Below are 16,402 nucleotides of genomic sequence, written 5' to 3' on the forward strand. Positions count from 1 at the left end.
AAAACCTTGACAGTAATGATTTTAAGCAGGACAATACACAGATGTAAATTGTTTTTTGTTTTGCCCTCGATAATGGTATAAAGGTACTCGTAAAGTCGTAAACGTTAATGTAGTCATGTTTTCAGATTAATTTGTTAGTCTGTCGCCAATGTGCGATATTACTCAATTGTCATTGCACCGCACAGAGTATATATTATAATAACACCCACTCATATTCGTCGACAACAACAATAACAACACTAAAGCCGTTGGGTATTTACGAATTTTAAATTTTACAAAAAATAATAAAAATTACACCATTCTGCGTACTATATATAGCGGTACAATACTCACTGCATTGACGACACGCGTATTTATTTTAAATAGTGATGGGGAAATGAAATAAAATCAGTTTGAAATATACAGACAGAGTTAGGTACATTATATATTAAATGAATTTATGGAGGAACAGAGATCAAAAGAGAGGCAGAAGTCGAAGCTCGTAAAAGAGGGACTTGCGGTCGGATTTTGCTTTGAACCGCTAGCCGAGAGGTGTTATTCCATATATAATCATAAATCACCAATCGATAATATGATGCTCAATCCACCGTCGCCATCACCGTTACCGCATATTTTGTATTTATTATAATGATCAAATAAGTAATAATGAAGAATATGAAAGGAGTCTGTAAAAAATAACGTTGTGATTGTTGCGGTATACACTCGGCGTCAATCACAATAAACATGACGTGTATAATATATAGAGTTGTAAAGGCGCAGGTGGCGCGCAACAAGTGGAGTGCCCGGCGGCAAATCGTCTGTGAGGGAAATTCGTACACACGTGCTATTGACTTTTTTTTATTATTTTTTTTTTTTATGTATTTTAAAATAATCAGTTCTGCTCACTAATAAGCACTGTTAAACATTTTTTCATTCTGTAAAAAATTGTCCAGCAGTGTTTCACACATAAATTTGAAATTAAAAAAAAAAAAAAAATGACAAAAATAAACTGTATAAGTGATTGACCACGAACCGTTTACAGTACACACTGAAATAAATTTAAAAATGTTAAACCTTAGCTACTAGCTAGTATACACGATACATTAATCTATTATTGTAAGATATCGAAACAGATAGTTTTGAGATTTTTATACAAACGATGGTAACAAAAATAATATATTATTAAATTGTACATGAATATTGCAATGGTTATTTTATGTTAACCTATGAACCGAAGAATATATAAAGACATCGTAATCGGTATATATGTATAGAGTTATTCTGTATTCAAAACAAGTGCATGCATATCCTTTTAAACATAATATACGTTGTTTAATTTTGCAATAATTATTCGATTATTAATTTATTATCCACTACTCAATGCCCTAATTTAATTAACATCATTCAAATTAATGTAAATATGTTTTAGTATATCTAGATAGTTTGAGCTATGTATTGAATTTAATCTGGGTCAATTAATATTTTATTCATAATATATATATATACATAACATGTATAATATTCATTATTAATTAGAAATATAAATTGGATAATTGCTTTTGGCTGCAAGTGAAATCAGAGTACTATAATACTAGTTTTATAATACAATAAACATATGTAAATTATATTAGGCATAGATAAGGTAAATATTGTAATTTGTAATAAAATCGGCATTTTACTATTAAATATTAATTCCTTCTTCTAATTGTTATCATATGCCTAATCCTAATATTAAAGCCATACATAGGTAACCTATTAAAATACATGTTCAAAGTCCGGTAATTAAGTAACAATAGTCTATATACATGATATTTGAGGAACCGTTAGAAATGTTAAATATAATTAAAAACGCGAAGAGTATTACGGTTATATATATGAGAGATAAAACACATACACATATTAAACATAATATAGACAATATGAACATAAATAAAAAATAAAATAATGTATAAAGGGTATACCAACAATAATATACACACACATATTTTATACAAATACGTTTACGATTAATCGAATAACAAGAGACGACCGTTTATTTATATTTTATATCATACAAACGGAATAGGAAAAAATGCACGCGAACAAACACATATTATTATACATACACAATGTACACGATCGGTGAACAAATGGCCAGCAACTGTCATACATTGACATTTTTATTCCAGCAAGACTATCTTTCTTTCGATACTACTGCTGCGCGACGAGAGGGTTCAGAAGATATGTATAAGTGAAATAATGTGTATACCCATATTGTTATTTATTTCTTTTTTCTTTGCGCACACAAACCAGATCTTTATACTATAATGCTGATTTAAATTACAAATATTATTTTCATATACATGGAAAGAAAACCGTATACATATATGCCGCCGCCGTGACCGTTGCCGCCGAATCCATGCCTCTGGCGGTCTGTCAGCGATATTGTCATGTTATAGTAAGTATATATACTCTCACACACACGAACACATACTGGCGGCAAACGGTATCTTATTCTGGTTCAGTTTTTTTACGTGTGTGAGTGTGTGTCTGTAGGTATGTATATATCATCTCACATATTATATACCGGCTTCTAGAGAGAACCCATTTTAAAACCATAAATTACGCAGTGGCTCCGGACACAATAGCGGTTTCTTTGTATACATTATCGTCACCGGTAAATCTTAAGTTATTACATACACCAGACTTACTAATAGATTATTAGTACACACACATTCGTCGGTGTTTATGCTTGGGACAGGAGCCATACGCGCTGGTCCTCCCGGCGGTGGCATTATCATCGCATATACTCGTAGTCTACTACAACAACGATTAGATGCCTAGGTATATAATAAAATAATGCCTACATTATATAATAATAATACATAATTTTATAATTTTTTTTAAATAATAACCAAATCTAGTAACAAGAATAACGTTGATGATAATAAACATGAACGTCCTAACGGTCATCACACCACCGTCGGGATTCAGCAAAATTTTTTTTTAAATCTTTTGTTTAAATTTTCGACATAAAAGAAAAGAAAAAATACATATGAATATACGTGTATACGACCATACGACAGCGCGGTTCCATATATTATGGTTGTGCAACTCGTCTATAACCTTGCGCTATCCAACCGAACCGATCCGGCCGGGCGTCTTAATTAATCTCGGACCTTGAGAGTGTGTTTTCTTCAGTTTCCGATGGGCTATACCTACAGATATTATTGGGTATTCACAGTAATGCTGTATATTATTTTATTACATGCGAAACAATTCGTAATACTGTTGCGCATGGTTAAACAACAGTAGGTGAAGTACAAGTGTATAACTTCGGTTTTATAACACATAAAAATAATATCATACATTTGTAAATACGTATACGATAACGACAGCCGCGTGTTATACCTATACTGTAAGTCTATAAGCCTTAAAAATATAAATTCTAAATACATTTAATGATACTTTCTTATCAACATCGTCGACGACAAATATTTACAGAAAAAAAGTAAGTTATTTTATGTATAATAGGTATGAGATCTATACGTCTGTAAGTCGATGCGAGATGAGTATCTCGACCGCGTGTCGTTTTAAATATTTGTGATTTGAACTTTTTGTTGTTGTATTTGAGATACGAGATTTAATAAACCACAAAAACTCTGTGATTTTATTTTAGAAAGATTGATAAAAAATCGAGAAAAACAAGTTTGGACAAAATTATTATGTTGTTGACTGAACTTATGTACGACGGATTTTCAAGACAGTTAAATATGTTCCGATTCGAACTGCGATAATATTGGGGAAAAAACAGAAATGAAACGAAATAAAAAATATACCGAAAAAAAAAAGAAATAACAACTATTTTCAAGCCATAAAATAAAGGACATGCCGGAAGGCTTGTTGTCACCAGCAGGAGCCGCGCCCACAGATCCTTTATGCCCCACGGGGGGCTGTGGCGGCGGCGTTTGGTAGTCAAGTGAGAAGCGCGAACATTCAAATTGAAAAAAATAAATAAAAACCCACTCCGGGAAAGCTTGTTTGTGTGTGTGTATAAAAATGTGTTCGTCAAGTGATGGTAGTGGGGGTGAGAGCAAAATACGCGTTTAAATAAACATATATATATATATATATATATATATATATATATATCTAATAACATCACCAGGGTTGCGGTCAGAGCGCGCGCGAAAAAGGATTAAGATAAAAAAAAAAAAAAACGCAAAATGTAACCAGAACCATAAAACATAACGAGTTGAGATGACCTATGAACTCTAATATCGGTCTGTTGGTGTGTATATATCGTAGCAGTGCTTCGGACAACGCCTCTTACGATATATATGTATATATATTTATGTACTTATATATGTAGCGTATTGTATACCTATATTATACACTATAATATTATATAATGTATATGGTAAGAAACTGCTCAACCGCCTTCTTATCTTTTTATGTGGTGGCGGCAGTGGACTTTTAAACGTCTCTCGAGTTCAGAAAGCGTTCTTTTAATTTTTATTTATTATTTTCACAGCTGGTCGAAATAATATAATATAGGTATATATTATTATATGAAGGTATTAAGCGCGTGAATATATAGGTACAATATTATTACGAGTTTTTTTACGAGTTTTTACCGTGTGTCGAAAATAAAAATTACATTTTGGTCGAAACGATTACATAGGATAGAGAGAAGGGGAAAAAATAACAAAAACACGAGACTGTGCGGTACTGTTGACGAGCGGATTGACATTTCAGTGTATTTCGGACATTCGTTTTTTATATATTAATATTAGTATATAGTCTGCTTGTAAACAGTAAAACAATAATTGTTACGTCATTACACGATCATTGTCAGGCAGCGTCAACGGTTACCTATATATACAAGGACGCTGGACTTGTTGAATCGCGTTTGTATCTCGTTGGATAAAACAATAAAATTAATGAAAAATGCCTCATTCTGTTAACGCGCCACATTATGCATGACAATATTGCATCTGGTTAGTGTTTGAAATCGAATTAAGATACATGAAATACATTATAATATAGTATCACTCCAAAATGCAAAGAGCGTTACGATTATTCAAATCAAAATCTTCGACATGTTAGTCTATTACTATACTTAGTAGTACTATGTATACTACACTATTATCATTTACTATACTTTTTTAACGTACAAAACGATTGATTTACTTGGGCATTGGGATTAAGATTAGCAAAAACTATAAAGTGTCAGCACATATTCATACCTAAGTAAAGTTACTCATTGTAGTGGAATTCCAATTACGTTTAATCCTTTTAAATTATATTATTTCCCATATATTATATCCTTCATGTTTATGGTATACTATCACTACAACACAAAACTAAATTTACCAATATGCAAACAAGCTTTGCTCAGTTTATTATTTAAAAGCATGAAATTATTAACCGGGATTTATATATAATTATATTATTTTGTAAAATCAAGTTTCCAATCGCATAATATATTGAAAGTGAACTCCACGATAACCAGATACATTTCAAAGTCAATCGCTTAAACGACAGAATAAAAAATAAAACCGTATTATACTACATATATCAATGAATATATCACTTTTTATTATATACGGTAGTGTGTTTTTTTATGTTACCGGACAACGATTACTGTTGAAGATCTTATCAATATTATTAATGTGTATAGTTTTTAATTGAAACGAGCGAATAACACAGCCGAACAAGAGATATTTTGATTACCATCTATTGTGTTATTAGACATCCGTTTGGCTTTTAAAATATTCTGAATATTTACCAGACGTGAAATAATAATATAGTTTTACTTTCGATAGTTATATTGTTACAAGTATTAGCTGATATAATACAAAACACAGTTATTACACAGTTTAAAATTGCCAATTGAATCACGTGGTAGGCAACAGAACAATATACATTTGTATCTTGTATCAGACGTATTTCAATAAAAAAATAATGATTGTGTACATTATGTTCACAGAGTGTAATCGTAAAATGTGTTTGTTTTTATTATCATTTTTTTTTATTTTTTATAATTATACCCATAAACAACAGTGTTTTATCATCGTGCGTGATATATATATATATATATATATATATTTATTTATAAACACACGAGGGTGATCAAATAGGTATTGCGTTAAAATATAAAAACGACTTTGCGCAAGGATTAGATATGAGGACGACAACGTCGGTGGCGGTGCGATGTATCGAATTTTCTAAGGTAACCAACCGGTTTGACTGTGTATGTAAATAATATTGCAGCGACTAAGCGAATTTCCGCACGTTTAATTGACATCGGCAAAGACGTCTTACGACGCGTTCTAATATAATATAAAACTATATGTGTATGATATTATGCTTGAACAAACGGTACAGATGAGACTGTGGTGATGCAGGCTGAAGAGAAGTTCGGCACGAGTGAAGGGCAAGCGAGAGAGAAATAATAAGTGAAGTTAAATAAAATAAAAAAATAAAAAAGTATAATAATAATAATAAAGAAAAAGGGATACACGATTTAAATACAAACAGGGGCGTTTTGTTCTATTTGTTCTGCCATCGTCGCGAGGTTAATGCATTTGGCCCTTATATGGATAAGTCGGGTTTGGCGCGCGCAATAAGATATCGAGCTCGTGGTGCTCGGTAAAAATTTACGTATATATATTATATATATATCTAATATATATTATGTATATATACTATACATCTCGCCTTTGTACAAATAGAGGACAAAGACAATGTATAATACGCACTATATAATATTATATAAAAGGCATACGCACGCGCACTTGCGTGTGTATATGTGAGTGTGTGTGTGCGCGCGCGATGTGTCTCGTATAGTATTAGTCTGTGTATTTGTTATTATTTATTTTATTTTTTATTTGCGCAACTTTCAGCGACTTACTACCCTATTGTTTTGGCTGTGCGCGTATAGCACGCGGTCCAATACTGTACAGCTATACCCGGCTAGGTACTATAGTTATCCACCGGCGAAAAATGTCGTAACAGGTGTGCGTCGATGTTATCTGTGCGCGTATATATAGCGCCGTCGAGGCCGAAGACAGCTGCGACAGAACTGTTGTAGGTATTAATACACGGGTCGCAATAGTTATAGATATATAGGTACTAGATACATACCTATAAATATCGGTGTGGGGGCGAAATTAATTTTAGGAAGAAAATTACTGCTGCGCAAAGCAGGTGAACGAATTTCCAATATAAAATATATATACTACGCTATACCGTTGATTGATGATGACCAGATGCAATTGAAATATTATACAAAGCCTTTCGACGACGTACATTTAAATTGCATATAAATATGTCAAATCTACTAGACAGTAGACACCCTGTATACGCGCATCTGAACCTCTTAAACATGCACCTTTTCACTTTTTAATTTATTGTAAATATACGCAGTAATAATAGCCTCTCGTTATACCAAGATATATGACTTGAATTTCGTATGCAAAGTACCGCAAACAATCGTTAGTTTATCTGAACGACAGGCATATCATATTATGATGTATGTATATGTTTATATTTATATTTATAATATGATAAAACTCAAACGATAAAATAAAAATAAAAAAATATACGCCGAAATCATGATGACAAGAATTCGAGATAGTTACAGAACCCGCTCGTTTATAATATTATGATCAGCGGAACTAGTTAATATCCGACGAAGTTTCATTACAATAGTAAGATACAATATATATACTATATAATTTATTATAATACATTTAACTATAACTTACTGACTTAACCTGACAACGTATTGGTAAAGAATTTATAGCAATTGCCAGACATCCATCTCTGGCAAATATATTATATAATAAGATGAACACCAGACATTAAGACGATTATTTTGGGTCATGAAGTACTGCCATAAGGCATAAATATTACTAGTACCTACTACTATCATACAGTCAATGTAAAATTTATAGGTTTATACTTGAATTCACGATTATACCTAACATAGTAGCTATTTATTGTGCCAATAGAACACAGTATACGAGTACATTATAACATCACAAAGTATCTAAATAATAAATACATATAGAGACTCACACGCAGTTCATAACAATAATAAATGCACAAATTAATTCTCACTGTTATCATATAAATGTATAAATAGTAAATATTAAAAATTAAGTGATTACTAAGTCATTCAATGTATTGATAACATTAGCGCATAGCACATAATTAGTACCTGACTAAAAAACTGTGAAATTTTACTAAGCTGAAGTGATAATAAAACTATTAGTATATTACCAACTCTTTTATACTATAACATGATTTTTTATCTTCAAAAAGTTTAGGTTTTTGTACACACTGAATAGTTGTAATACGACTATAATCCATATCTATTTCATATTAAGTTTAAAAATTTGATTGAAAATTGAAATATTATGGAAAATAATTAATTACTAATAGTTTTTAAATGGATATAATTTTGATTTTTAATTAATTAAAAGCAGCATATTTTTGTATAAATTAGTGGATCACAAAAATAATGTATGTTTCTAAATGACTCAATATATCAATAAATGTCTTTTAAGACCACAATTATATCTTTACAACTTCAGCGCCACCGAATATAACTTTAGGTAAACGATACTACTTAGGTAACAATAATACTACATTACGTATAATATAATACTTATAGGTACTCACCTAGCATCTTGCTAAGGTCAGCGTTGTGTAAGTCAGGATTTTCGTCAGCCAATTTTTTCCGCTCCACCTTAGCCCATACCATGAACGCGTTCATGGGTCTTCGGATTCGCTGCTCCTTGACCGCTTTCTGTTGCTGTTGCTGTGTCATCTTGGCCGTCTGCTGTTGCTGCTGCTGCTGTTGGACACCTCCAGTCATGCTGTTGTTGTCCTGTTGCCTCTGCTGGTGATGCGATTGATACGCTGACGACAGCTGCTGTTGATGGTGCAGATGGTGTTCGAAAGCCGATCCACCGCCATTATGCTGCAACCAACACGTCGCTGCCGCGTCATCCGAGGATTTTTGCGCTGACAGCGGAGGTGGTACTACCATTTGGGTCACTGGTATCTGCTGCTGCTGCTGTTGAATTTCGGCAGTCGTCGTTTGATGGAACTGGCCCGCGCCGTAGTTCCGATGATAAGGCTGGTAAGCGTACACGGAGCAAGGCGAACCGGAAGTTGGCGAGTGACCTAGGCCCCCGTACAATCCCTGGTGGTGCGGAGAGTCCAGACCGTGGGTTTGTAATTTAAATTCTTCGGATATCCTGCAGAAAAAGAAGCATTTAAAACGGGTTTTCGATGATAGATTTATAAATTAGTATTATATCTAAAATTCTAAACTTATGCAGTATAGGTAATTATTAATATTATAGTTTAACGCACAAATTCCGTCAGTCCAGTAAGTGAATATCAATTGGCAATTGATATGTTAATTTACCTATTACTTATATTAAAGCAATTGTTTTTCGTATCACCATATCTGAGCTATAATTTTGAGGGAACTAGATTAAGGAATTTTTCCTCGAATGTGATTAATATTTATTAACTTAGTCTTTGTTTTAATTTTATATTTAAAAAAAATAAATACATTTCTGGACGTTTTGATAAAATGTTTAAAATATTATTTTGAATCTCAATAATCAATTAAAAATATATGTTACTATTTAAAAGAACATTCATGCATTTAAAATAAAACACTAAACGTTAATACATTTTTTAATGCATTAAATTATATTTTAAGATTTAGATATTATGTCATACACGATAAGAACCTTAAAAATGTAATTTACCTATACCTAATTTACTTTGATGATTCATAATCAACGAAATCATTTTAATTAAGAGAACAAATAAATGAAATTGTAATGAGTATATCTCATCTTCTTTTTTCGTAAGTAAACTATGAAATGTGTGCAAACAATAAGCGATATAAAAATACACGAATGTATACAATATATAAATATAATATTTCATGTTATTTCTGTAGCAAATGCGTATTATAAAATATTTTGATTAGACTAATAATATTTAAGGACCGATATTATGACGATGGATAAAATATTTTCTTACGTTTTGGACTCCCACTGTTTATATATACCTACCTATTATTTACTTATCAGTCAAATGACGCATGAAACTAGGTATATAATATTATGACTGCTACTAAATCCGTTCCACATATTTTGTATAGGTACGCGAGGGCGAGATAGACGTATTTTATTTGTCATTTGACAGAATAGTATCTGATCAGTGATCATTAAGTATTATACTCCGATATTATATATACTTATTATAAACTATCATGAAAATTGTATACAGATATCGATTAATTGTATTAACTGCCATTCGTCTAGAGCATCATCCCATCAATGTAAGTCAAACGCAACCAGATAATAATAAACGAGTACACTTATAATTTATATGGACCAATTGTTGACCAGAAAAAACGCGTCGTTTAAGCATTAAACATAATAATAAAGTATAAATGTATAATGTATTGTGTACACTATAAAACACAATATTTTCATGGTCATAGTGAATTCAATACGGTCGGATGAGTAATAATTTAGTTATTACTGATATAAAAATGAGTATTAAATAAGAATCGGAGTATCAAAGATGCGCGTACATTGAACTTCTATTAAACAACGCACTATTGATAAGTTAATGTCGTCGACGTAAAAAACAACCTAACAATTAAAAGTGTAACGATAAACAGACACATAGGTACTTAATATTATCATGGTAGGTTATGGTACGCTGGAATAACAGCGGACACGTCAGAACTCACGAGTTGACGTAAAACGATTTCTTCATTACCTGTACTCGTTTCTGATAACTTTTTATTGTTTAAATACAATTCTTGAATTCGATCAGTTATAGATCAATCGGCATGTACACCAGATATAAATAAGTATACATATAATATTTAGGTATACAATATATATGTATATATGAGTAAGTTTCGAAATGCTTCTAATAATTACAGACGCATTGTTAAGCGTGATTTAATGTTTAAAAAAATTATGAGTCACGTGCAATAATTTAGCTTATATAACAACATTGGGGATAATAATATTATACGAGTAACAACGTACGTTGTACCTATACCACTGAATAACGTTCTATTAAAAACCGATAATATATTTTATATACGAGTACTATACAGCCAATATGTGTATTATAATTTACGTAGTGTGTATACATATATATTGATATATGTTATATATAACTACCTAACGTCCTATTATCGATGGGGCCTCTTATATATTTTACCACGCGGTCTATACCGAAAACTACTTTCTTATCAGTTAAATTAACCTCTACCATTGTTAAGCGTGTCAAATTATTTCATTATTATTTTCTATACTGCCGCACAGGCTGTTATTATAAGTAGGTACGTATATTATTGGCATCTCATTAATATTGCATAAATACCCGTAGACAAAGCGTTTGCATTTGTTCTAAATAATAATAATACTATCCCCGCACTCCACATGGGTGCAATATCGTTGCTACCGCGTGTATCATAAATTGGAATATACCTATATGAAGTATGAAAAAATAAAGCAATAACATGCTCATGTGTACGCATAGTATATACAAATGTTATTAGGTGGGTTTTTAAATCTATATAATATTGATATTTTCTACATGACACATATATGGGCATAATTAGAATAACAGTAATAACGCGCCAAGGACATAATAATAAATTATTATTCTTCAAGTCCAAATAATAAATATTTACCGCATTAAACGTCCAAATGTACTAAATGTTTGTTTATATTTACTCAATTTATTATCACTCAACATGATTTCGAAAAACGTTAACTGTAATATTATACATTACCTATCCGACCCTAAGCTCCAGTATATGACTAGAGTCTGGAGTATTATATATAATTGATAATAACCAAAGAAAAATAAATTTTTATAAATTAAGTAATTTGATTTATTATACATATAAAAAACCCCATAAATTATAATTGCTCGTGGGCTAAATTAAGTGCCAAAAAATGAAAATTAACTACATTTTTCGAAATTAAATTCCATGGTTTGTATAAAAACTATTCGTCACATACAATAGACTGTTCTGTATCGAAGTCACGAAAAACGAGACGTTATCATTTGAAACAAATTTCATGTTTTGTTAGTACCTATACGTATAATACAAACACATGCACAGTTATAACTTATAAGCGTATAACCAATGCTACATGCACCTATATAATACAGCGGTTGATTATTATTCGACGAGATCGAAATTGTTTTGTAATCGCCGTGTTCTCGATTACTATTACTGAACCAGTACGTAACCGTCATTCTCGAAATGTTATAAAAAATATTTGTCTCCATAGTTTTTTTTCGCATGCTTATATTATCGTACAACACGTATAAAACTATGACGGTGTGAGGGGAGGTAAATTAATTAAATGTCATTATTTAGGAATTACGAGATTCAGTGCAAAAATCTAGAAATTCCACCGACGGCACAGACTACACACCTATCATAACTTTATTTAGTAGGGACGTAATTGGATAAAAGGTAAAACCGTTCGGATTGATAGAAAAGATTCTGATTACCTTTTAAAATAATTATATAAAATCTTACCCGTTCATTTTTAAAAGTAAATCACGATAAACCCGAATATCATAGATTAACATTTCTAAAAACTGTGTTTCATGGACTTCGTACTTCCTCAAAGTACCTAACCTTTTGTCCATATTTGTTCACATTTTAATAGTATAACCCCGCTAAAACAACGTCTACGTCACTGCGTAAAACGTACGCACGAAAATATTAAAACGCAATATAAATAATATCAATACATTGAAATATCATATATCGTTATATCCGCTTGTAAAGGTAGATTTTCTTTCATCGTCTTTCATCATCTTAACAAAATTAACGCAAATATTATTATTGTTAGTACACTATGCGAGCCCATCATACCCATCAAATTCGATCTATTTTACTGTTTACGCGATGTTTGTCCAATAGCGTCCGGATAACGACATAATGAACGGACTAACCAATGCGAACGGTGCGGAACGCAGCCATTTATTATTTGTCACGCCAACAATTTGGGTAAAAATTTCAAACGGACACAATGAAATATATACTCGTATTATACAGAAAGGAGGGAGGGTAACCAGTGATGTATGATTACGCAAAATCGATGTTTATTTATATGTTTTTAATATACCATTATTGTGTGGACAAAAATTTTCCGCGTACACGTGTCATTGTGCATAATGTGTTAAAATACAATAAAGGTATACATGATATTATGTACTTGTTAGTTAAATTTTCACCTATATATATATATATATAACTGATACAATGGGTAGATTTAAAAAAATATTTTGCGACGAAAATTATGGAATATTATAAGGTTAAACTTCAATAAAAAATTAAAAACTATGGTATACAATCAACGGAGAAACCCAATTTTAAATTGGCATTTACAGACGATTGTAGAATGGTATACTGATTGATAAACATAATTCGTATACGTATATAGGTATGCAAGTTTGAAGTTTTTTATAGTAAGGGATATTTAATTGGCTTTTGTTACTAATTTTTTAATATCGTAGACGAAAATTAATGACAATAAATGCGCTAGCATGATAATATTATTAAAATACTTATATTTAAAACTGATTTTTATTTTCATATTATCATAATCGTTAAATATTGTTACATTGTAACATACGAGTATAGCTGATTTTACACTAAACAACACATTTTCGATATACAAATTTTAGTCAGGTTAGCTAAATAACACGTTAAACTATAGTCTATATTTATACATAATATTATATATTATTATGGTCAATAGCGAGTTTCAAAATTTGAATACGAGTGAAATTTTCAACGGTCCCCTTCATCGAGGCACTTTATAAAAGGGTTTAAGGGGGGAGCGTGAATTCATCTTACAAAAATTATTTTTTACGCATTAAAAAAAACAATTGTTGCATGTTTTATTATAAATTATTAAAGAAAAACATTATTGTATTACTTATTTGGGCCAGTTATACACGAATGAGCTCGGGTGTTCCTACACCCTTACGAGTATAGTTGGATTAACATTGAATAGTTTACGCTTAATAATAATACGAATAAAAATAAATATCTAGGTACCAGCTATAGCAAAACGATTGATCAAGACAATTTAGCTCACAACGTCTTATTAATAATTGGTATATTGGTATATATATATATATATATATATATATATCAATACACTTGTCAACGAACCGATTTCGCAAATTTTGTTAGAATTTGCTGTTTTATATCGTGTGTATAAAAATATGTTTATGTATTATATACGTAAATAGCAGTGTATATTTGTTTATACAACGTATTTTTCGTCCACAAATTTCGTCCTAATAAAAAACGATAACAATAATAATATTTTTTCTTTCTTTTCTTATCGCCAACGCTTCCGACGGGTCACGTTTGACATTCAATCCTCGAAAAAAAAAAGCTTATCATATAATAATTATTATTTTAGCGATAAACTCGTTTCGCTCATGGTGCACTTTACGATTTACACACGGCCGTCTTATCTACGAGAGCATATACACACAGGCGTGCGCGAGCCTTTACAAAACACACACACAGACACACATAGTACTAAAATAATATGTTTTATTATTATTACTTATATAATATCATGTACACACTAATATATTAAATGTAAAAAATTACACCTGCTGCACGTGATCATTGTGATAAAAACAGTTTCCTGAATCGAACTCGAAAAACAGTTTTGTCATTAAAATATAGTCTCGTGTACATAAATAAATAATAAAGAACATATTATTTGTTTTATTTTACAAAAATTATAAAAGATCCAGATGCTAACTGAAATGCCAACTAAAACGTATGTAATCAATCACATGATACATATAACTACATAATACATTCAAGTACAAGCGTAAGATTACGATATTATTACAATTTATTACCCGCGATTGACAAATATCCAAATTAATGTACTTTCCTCTTAAAAATATAATTTTTACATTTTTATCGTCATCTGTTATGGCACACAGACACATATAATATTCACACGCGAAGGGTTTTACGGTTACGTTTTTTTATTTTTATCTGTTATTTTGTTATTATTTTTTTAAACATATACACGCGTTATAATAATACGTTTATCCGGTTGGGCTATCGCGTACCTATTGTTATCTTTTACAGTTTTACATGCGCGTTACGCCGATTATAAGCGTATATCTTAACACGGTGCAAAATATGGACAATTAAAAACAATACTAATAATAATATTAATATTATTATGTTTGTATTATCGCAATAGCATATTATTTTAATATATAATATGTATAATATTGTTTTTACGGCTTGTTGCTTTTGTTGTTCGCGTGCATTGCGTTATTCTACGTCTCTCTTCTTCTCCTTCTTTTCGCGTATATTATATATATATATATATATATATTTACACGCATTAGATACAATAATAGTATATTACGTATACGTGCATCGTATATAATATATTATTATAATATACGCGCATAGGTATTCCAAATAAAAATTATCTCAAACGCGTGCTATATGACTTTTACATCTGAACATTAACGATTTTAGTATACCGAAAGCACATTATTGCTGCTCTGTTTTACCTAAAATCATAGTGAATCTATAAAATAGAGTATTATATTATTCATTTTTATGATAGGCGTATTACACATCTCATTATATTTACCGAATAGAAATAATTTATTATATTTTTAGTATAAGTATAAATTATATTATATATAAAGAACTAATAATTAAAAAATAATTAATATAACAATTTTTTCAATACTATATTACATACATTTTATTTTAAAATAAAAATATATTTACAAATTTTTTTTTCACTGTAGCGTTAATGTTTTATTAATTCGATTATTTTAAATTTAAATTTAAAAAAAACTACAAATTCCTTGAAATAAATTTTTGAGAACACCATTATAAGCCTTTTGGTTCATACGAATCAAATACTTTAATAACGATTAACGATATGGAATTACTACAAATATATTAATATTCTACACAGATTACAAATACATTTTATAATTTTAACGATAAACTAATAAAATTATTAAAACTGAAGGAGCTCTTCACTTCAAAATCAGCGAAAAACCTCTAAACCTAGATTAAAACCACACCTACCTCAAGATATCTTCTAAAAAACCACAAAGACTATAACTAACTAGACAACTAATAAAAAATATATTACCCTAAGTATCATTTGTAATATTTTTATTATAACATTGTAAAATCATTGAGTATATTATTGACATTCCTAATTAAAAAATATTAGTAAAAAAAGTTTACTATGATGATTACAGAAGTGTGCCATTAAAAAAAAATAACACGTGCACCAAATCCTATATAATCCTGTATCAATAAGAATTA

At 30.4% G+C, this 16,402-nt stretch overlaps 1 protein-coding gene across 1 annotated transcript in view; it reads right to left on the reverse strand.

Moving 5' to 3' along the window:
- The window catches only part of LOC112601227 (putative transcription factor SOX-15), an 80,444-nt gene that overhangs the window by 52,702 nt on the left and 11,340 nt on the right, over positions 1–16,402 (reverse strand). Inside the window, exon 2 of the mRNA XM_025348712.1 lies at positions 8,650–9,230. Within this exon, the coding sequence (XP_025204497.1) occupies positions 8,650–9,230 (581 nt within the window). The remainder of the gene's footprint in view (positions 1–8,649; positions 9,231–16,402) is intronic.

The sequence above is a fragment of the Melanaphis sacchari genome, unplaced genomic scaffold (genome assembly GCF_002803265.2).
Source record: "Melanaphis sacchari strain LSU unplaced genomic scaffold, SCAv2.0 Contig76_pilon_pilon, whole genome shotgun sequence".
Classification (NCBI taxonomy): domain Eukaryota; kingdom Metazoa; phylum Arthropoda; class Insecta; order Hemiptera; family Aphididae; genus Melanaphis; species Melanaphis sacchari.